Raw genomic sequence first — 8,064 nt, 5'->3', positions numbered from 1 at the left:
AAAAAAACCCCAAACCTTTAAACAGCTGGTCCTAATGTGATTTCTGGCTACTTGTGAGCAGTTATTGTATATATGTTGTTGTGGGGGGGGGGGGGGGAATTGCAACTAGGATTTGGAAGAAATTCAATTCAGTTCATATTTAAAGGCTGGCTTTTCTAATTTGCAACAAACCTGAAACAACAAACCAAACACAGCCATTCTTCAAAATCTACACTTTCCAGATTTTGCAGTGAAATTCTGCATCTAAGTGATGTGTACCAAAATCCATACATTGGGATATAGTGTACATACAAATGCATATATTTGTGAAAATATACAAAAAATATCCCTACTTGAAGGGAAATTATTTACAAAATACATATATTTGGGAAATTGTGTAGAATAATGTATATTTTGAGAAATTCTCACATACATGATAAATTTTCATTAGGAGTTGTTTTGTTGTTTTAAGCAAACTGATGTAGAAATGTGGAAAACTCAATTTAAGACTAGAGGGACAAGAAACTGCAACTGACAGGTGCCCCCATCCTTAGTTACAACTTTACCCTTTTCTGGTCTGATTTTTGGTTAATGATTACATTGCCTGTTTTGCCAACACACCCAAGAAGACTTGGGATAAGACAGATGGGGAGCAGGTTATATTTATTACATTTTAAATATAGAATTTGCTATCAAAATAATCCAACCAAATTAACCAAAACCTATCTAAAACAAAGAAGGAAAGACCAAACCCTCACCTCAATTTCAGTTTTTTCTGAAGAAATGTTTCACAGTCTTCTCCTGAAATGCATCAGTGTTCATGTTCACTATATTTGCTCGCTGTAAAGATTTACTGATATCCTGATATTCTAGGCAAGCCAATATTGTATTACCTTGATGCTCATCTGACAAAAGCATAACCATGTATAATTGGGCTCCACACACTTCCTTAAATAGGGTGTGGATGCCATTGGGAAAAACATTTGAGATTTCATGAGAACCAAAACAACAGCTGTGTCCCTATCTGGACAGGGATAGTCTAACTTCATCTATGCTCTTGTAACCTCTAGGTTAGGAACTCTGAAGATGGTTCAGAAACTTCAGCTGGTACAGAATTTGGTGGCCAGGTTGGTCACTGGGGCAATACAGTTTGAGTATATTACACCAGTTCTGATGTGTGCAAAGGTTGGTCACTGGGACAAGACAGTTTGAGTATATTACACCAATCCTGACCTGACTGCACTGGCTGCCAATTAGTTTCCAGGCCCGATTCAAAGTGCTGGTTTTGACCTATATAGCCATAAACAGCTCAAGACAGCAATACCTCAAGGACCACCTCTCCTGATATGAACTGACCTGGACCCTGCAATCATCATCTGAGGCCGTCCTTCATGTGTGTCCCCCATGAGAGGTCCAGAGGGTGGAAAGATGAAAATGGGCCTTTTCTGCTGTGGGTCTTACCCTGTAGAATTCTCTCCCCGCACCCTCATTATACATCTTTAGGCAACAGGTGAAAATGTTCCTCTTCAACCAGGTGTCTTGCTGATCAACATTCTGTGTCCTTTAAATGTATTTGTGAGAAGGGGGATTATTATTTTTTTATTATTATTATATATCTTTAGGCTGTGAACCATCCTGAGATCTCAGATGAAGAGGAAAGAAAGAAAGAAAGAAAGAAAGAAAGAAAGATGCTGTGTAAATTGCTTGTGTCTTAAAAGAAAGAATAACATTATGCCATAGCCATAGGGAGGTGTTCCATTCAAATGTAAACGCTACATATTGAGAAAGCACAACAGATATGAGTGCACTAAATGTTGGTTTTTAGTAATTTGGTTAAATTGGGAAATTACTTTAGGTAAAATAAAAAGAATTCCCTGGACGCCTTGATCCAGGTTTTGGGAAGTACTCTGTAGGAGAGCCACAACAAAGATTTAAAATTACAAAATATGTTGCAAAGTAAAATGTGAAAATATAGGCTGCTAGACCATTGAAACATCCCCTTCTACGTTGATTCAAAAGTTCCCTACTTCTCTTAGCACCGAAAGAGAGCACATGTTTGGTAAGTTAAAAATTGTTTACTTACAAATTCTTCAAAGGTCAGATTCATGTGTTTTTCCATACAGCAGCAAGACAGGCAGTATAACTTAGGCCCTAAAATGGGCAATGTTTCTAAACTACAGTGGTACCTTGGTTTAAGAACAGCTTAGTTTATGAACAACTTGGATTAAGAACGCTGCAAACCCAGAAAACAGGAAAGAAGTCAATGTGTATGTGTATATGTACATAAAGTTTGTTAAGATGGTATGGGTTTTTTGTAGGTTTGTTTTTTGTTCTTTTTGTTTCATTTCCCCCCCTTTTTTGGATTTTATGTTTGTAATTTTTGTTGTAAATTCACTTTGGGGAAAAACAAACAAACAAAAATAGCCACAATTTCATTCAGGCTAATGTTGGAGCGTGACAGCTTTAAAATTGGATGAAGTTCACAGAAAAAAATGATTGATGGTGTTAGAACTGCAGTAGGACAGATGCTGCAGAAGTAAAGGGTGAATGGCAGTAGAAACTATTCCTTCCTCACCTGATTGTGCAATCCACCAGGAGCCACCTCCTGCCCGGCCTGTTGCTACATCCCAGCCCATCACTATTACCTCATCCAGGAGGAGGGAAGACAAGTGCCAATGCCACATGCCAGAACAGTCCCACTTTTGCTGAATTTGGTGAGGGGGGGCATGTTCTCCAAGGCTTGGATGCTCATCTTGTCTGCCCCAGCAGGGCCCAGACTCAGCAGCCCTATGGAAGAGACTCCTCATGAGGCCAGAGGAACATCGCCCAGCTATGAGTGTGAAGGCAGCTCCCTATAAGGCCCTTTGCACCTGGCCTGGGGGGCGAGGCCCACACTCACCAGCCCTAGTAAGAGGCTCCTCATGAGGCCAGAGGAACATTCCCCGCCTATTGTTTTATTGATTTAATAAAACAATTTAATATTTAATATTGATTTAATATGCTGTAAACCGCTTTTAGATTTTTTAAAAGAATATAGAGAGGTATAGAAGTTAAATTGTTTGTTTGTTTGTTTGTTTGTTTGTTTGTTTGTTACATTTCTGCACCACCTTTATTTCCTTCTGCACCACCTTTAATAAACTCAAGTTATGATCCTGCACTGGTGCCTGCCTGCACTGAACAATATCTGTGAGGAACCAAGATGTTCTTGCTGGAAATGTCTCCACTGGCAGTGACAGGAAGAAAGCGAGTTTTTCAGGGACAGGGCGCTGGCCATAGCTGTCAACGTTTTCCTTTTTTTAAGGGAAATTCCCTTACTCCGAATAGGATTCCTTGCAAGAAAAGGGAAAAGTTGACAGCTATGGTGCTGGCAGGTGGAGTCCACTGAACTAAAAGCTCTGCAGATCCTCCAAAGGCCCTGATCCTCAGGCATAAGGGGGAAATAGTCCCTAACTTCTATCTTGGTTGCTGTGAGCCTGAAGGAATTGTGATACACCTCTGCTTCTCCCTGAGTACACTCTGTTGTATTGTTTTATTTATATGTTAGTTGAAGAATTAAAGAAAACCCAGAAACAACATATGCAGCTGATGTATTATTGTTCATAAGCACACAAAGCATATGCATCTCATCTCTTTTTTTGTAAATAATTTTTATTGATTTTCAAATTAATAAAATTCCAAATGATAGCAATTCAGATCAAATCTTGCCACATCATAATACAAACAAAGCCAATTATACATTCTGAATTAAAAAATAAATAAATGGATGTCTGGAGAAAGTCTCTTTCCGTTGTTCCTGCATTCACCTCTCTTGTTTTTCCCCAGTTTCATAAGTCTGATCTTCAATGGATCAGACTTTGCCTTCGTGGTTCCGGTGTATGACTCTCTATCGTGTCCAGCAAATCAGTATTTCTTTTAACATGCAGAAGGCAGTTCATTCTATGTTGTTATCTTTCAATTGTTTTTTTTCAGCGTAGTTCTCTTAATCTTTCATTTCAACATTTTATCTTCCAGGCTCTGGGCTATGTTACAGCTCTCTCAGCACGTGCCAACTCTCCTTCTTTTGATAAGATTTATGGTGAAGCAATCTTTCAGTCTTTTAATGAGTTAGTATTCCATAGTGTTCCAAATTAATGTTTCAAGTTAGCATTCCAAATGAATATCTCTGTAGAAAAGCAATGCTGTGGGGTATGTTTCACTATTTTGGGGGGATTGTTTAATTTAGATCCTCCAAGATCCGAGCTTGCTCCCATGGGCCCTAGGGAAGCCTGCCAAATCCAAGACTGACTCTACTTTCACATTACACCGTACAGTGGTACCTCAGGTTACATACGCTTCAGGTTACAGACTCAGCTAACCCAGAAATATTACCTCGGGTTATGTACTTTGCTTCAGGATGAGAACAGAAATCATGCTACGGCGACGTGGCAGCATCAGGAGGCCCCATTAGCTAAAGTGGTGCTTCAGGTTAAGAACAGTTTCAGGTTAAGTACGGACCTCTGGAACGAATTAAGTACTTAACCTGAGGTACCACTGTATATTGAAAAGAAAAGTTCATGCAAGTAAATAGAATTTTTAATGTGAAATATTCTCCAATTATTCCATCAAATGTTCTCAGCCCTCGCCCCTCAGAGGAGGCCATTTTCTTTTTCTCCTGCGCCAGAGCCGCCACCATTTTTTTCAGCCTGAACCTCCTTAATCTCCTTAATCTCTGATCATATTTTGCCAGTTCTAATTAGGGCTCTCCACCGAGAACTGCACAGCCCAGCTTCTAATTACTTTTTACAGTTCCTCCTGCACACCTTTTTGTGAGGTTCAGGGAATCATAAGTAGCAAATGTTGAGAAAGAAATAACCACTCACCTCACTTGAAACACCATGATGAAAGTCCTTTTTAATTCAAAACTTTGGCAACCAGTGACTGATTTATTTAGCAGGTCTTTTTTATCTCCTTCTTTCCAGAACAAGCCTGTTTTTTAGACCAAATTTTAATGATTTTTTTGCAAAACAGGGATCCTCCTGCTCATGGTGATGACTCTGGAGAGTGCCAATTCATGCAGTGCTCCTGACCCTGAGTCCCTGCCCAGGCATTCTGTAGTGAGCAGCAGTTATTGGGCGAACCACAGCTGTCGGTCAGTCCCCCCCCAAGCTTAAATGGCCCTCTGGGGTTCTAAAGGACAAAACAATGTAAGATTCCCACAGAGTGCCCTTATTTCCCCAAAAGATCTTACATTTCCTGCCTGGAAAGGCCTATTAAACCAATCCCATTAACTCCATGCATAACCGTAGAAAAGGGGGGGTCCCAAAACCTATCAGGGCCTCCCCCCAAAACAACTACTCAACACTCAAACAAGCAACCAGCAAAACTTGTACAGTACTTCTAAAAGAAGAAGGGACAATTTGGGGAGGAAACTGATCAAATAGGTTGGCTTCCTTCCTCTCCTGATTGGGCAATCAACCAGGAGCCACCTCCTACCTGGCCTCCTACTATTACCTTATCATGAACCAGGGAAGACAAGTGGCAATGTCACATGCCAGAACACCCCCACTGTTGCTGAACGTGGTGAGGGGGCACATTCTGCAGGGCTTTGAAGTTCATATTGTCTGCCCCAGCAGGGCACAATTTTTATCTCCAGTACTATTTAACATTGATACGAGGCCTCCTAAAGAAGCAGTTAAGTGGTGTGTGCCAAAATATTATGATATTTAGTTTTAATCTTCCACTCGCTCAGGCTTCTCAATAATCTTCTGCCTGTGAAAAAGGAAGATTATTCTCCAATCTGGTGAGAGATAAATTTGGATGGCAAGAAAGAATGATAAAAAAAATATAGCAGATTGGTGTCTGAGAGCATTCAAAGGACCCCTACTTGAGGAGGAATATGGTAAATATAGCTACAGGCTTTTAGCTATAACATTTAGGAAAAACCAGTTACTACAATAAAATCATTGCCTGTTATAGTACTTATGAAGGACTCCCTCTATTCATGAAATCACATCGTTTCCTCTTCAAAAACCATTCTAGTGATAAAAAGGATGATTTTAGTGTTAACTTTTAAGTATTTTTAATGAAATATATTATCTATTAGAGAGAAAATCATGAAAGCTTGAATCATATGTTCCGCAAACAAGTTCTGAAGAACTGAAGCATATTTGACTGTTCATGAAGTAATCAAACAGTTTATTGTTTACTGTTTTTTAATAGTATTTATGTGTGTGTGTGTGCGCGCACACATGTATATGTGTGTGTGTGTGTGTGTGTGTGTGTGTGTGTGTACATATATATATAATTTATATATGTATGTAGATCAATCAACCTTGAGGAATTTGAAGCAGCCTTCCTCTTGCAGTAATTGTCTTGAAAGCATCTTTGAAATCTTTGTTTCTCAGTGAGTATATGATTGGATTAACAACTGGAGTTACCACTGTATAAAGGAGAGAAACAAATTTGTCTTGGTCTAGAGAGGAGTCAGAGGTGGGCCTGATATATGCGTAGATGACTGAGGAGAAGTAAAAACTGACTACAATGAGATGTGAGGAGCATGTAGAAAAAGCCTTTTTCTTCCCTTCAGTGGAACGAATTCTGAGGATACTTCTTACAATAAATGAGTATGATGCTAGGGTCAACCCACAGCTACAAATCCCAAAAATCGCATCTGCCACAAAAGCCATAGTCTCATTCAGACTAGTGTCAGAGCAGGAGAGCTTTAAAAGTGGAGGAACATCACAGAAGAAATGGTTGATGATGTTAGAGCTGCAAAAGGAGAGTTTCAGCATGAGTCCAGTGTGAACAGCAGAGTTGACCATTCCAGCAACCCACACTCCACTTGCTATTCCCACACATACTTCCTTCCTCATAATGACTGTGTACTGCAGAGGACGGCAGATAGCAGCATAGCGGTCAAAAGCCATAAATGACAGAAGGAAAAGCTCTGTACCCAAAGCCCATAAGAATAGATATACCTGTGTGATGCAACCATAAAAGGAGATGCTGTTTGCACGGGTCCAAAGAGTCTGAAGCAATTTAGGAATTGTAACAGAGATGGAAAACACATTCACTAAGGACAGGTTAACAAGCAGGAAATACATGGGAGAGTGGAGTTTTCGGCAAGAGCATATGGTAAAGATTAGGAGGAAATTACTGCCTAAAGCAATAGCATATATGAATGTGAATAACCCAAAGAGAAAAGTCTGGAGTTCTGAGGAGCTGATCAGACCAACCAGTATAAATTCCATAGTAACCGACTGGTTCTTCATTTCAATAACCATGGCACTGGTGTCCTAAACAGATAAATTATATTAAGTAGAATTAATGATCCAAATTTATACATACACCATCCTTCTTTCTCTCTTTTTGTGCCAAAAGGAGAAAATTGGCCCTTATTTGACTTCACTAGTCATTTTTAAGATTGTGGCAAGCTAGTCTGTCATCATAGAAAATGTGGACTCTGAAGTTATCCCTTGCACTATACTCAGAAAATAGTCTCATTGACATTGAACATTACTAAAACAATACTTCCCACTGCAACCCCAAAACACACACACAAAAGATGGCCACTGCTTAGGAAAATGCAGGAATTTTAAAAAAGAACACTGCTAGCAATAATTGCTGACATTTGTATTACCTAGTGAGGATGAGAACCACCAAGTAGTTTCAGTAAATGACACGATGCTTACCCTCGTTTATATAAGTTTTTGTTAATTGTCAACATTTGTTGAGACATGCTGATTATTCCCTCCATTTCAAAAGGTCTCTGTGGCCATTTTGTTCATACTTAAGCTTCATACATAGATTCTATGATTCTATCTGATGGTGTTTCCTGCTTGGCAGGGGGTTGGACTCGATGGCCCTTGTGGTCTCTTCCAACTCTATGATTCTATGATTCTAAGCTGGTTAATTAACTATATCTGAGTGGAAATGTATTGCTGCAATGCTGCAGGATTTGTACAGGTAGATGTATCAGCCCATTCAGAGGGATGTAGTCAGGTGGAGGATCCTGTGATTGCAGATACAGATGCAAAGTCTGACAAGGGCTAATTCATCATGCACAATTGCTTGTGCCCGTCAGCTCTGTAGGGAGCAAGGCCCAAT

At 39.7% G+C, this 8,064-nt stretch overlaps 1 protein-coding gene across 1 annotated transcript; it reads right to left on the bottom strand.

Moving 5' to 3' along the window:
* Window positions 1-6,284: 6,284 nt before the first annotated feature.
* LOC310691649 (olfactory receptor 13A1-like) lies at window positions 6,285-7,241 on the bottom strand (the record flags this gene model as incomplete). The annotated part of the gene is made up of 1 exon (XM_083471509.1): window positions 6,285-7,241. One exon carries the CDS (start codon window positions 7,239-7,241, stop codon window positions 6,285-6,287), a length of 957 nt encoding a protein of 318 aa, XP_083327635.1.
* Window positions 7,242-8,064: the final 823 nt, after the last annotated feature.

This window comes from Podarcis liolepis, assembly GCF_965112155.1.
Source record: "Podarcis liolepis genome assembly, chromosome: 13".
Lineage (NCBI taxonomy): Eukaryota > Metazoa > Chordata > Lepidosauria > Squamata > Lacertidae > Podarcis > Podarcis liolepis.
This window is presented reverse-complemented; position numbering and strand designations above follow the sequence as displayed.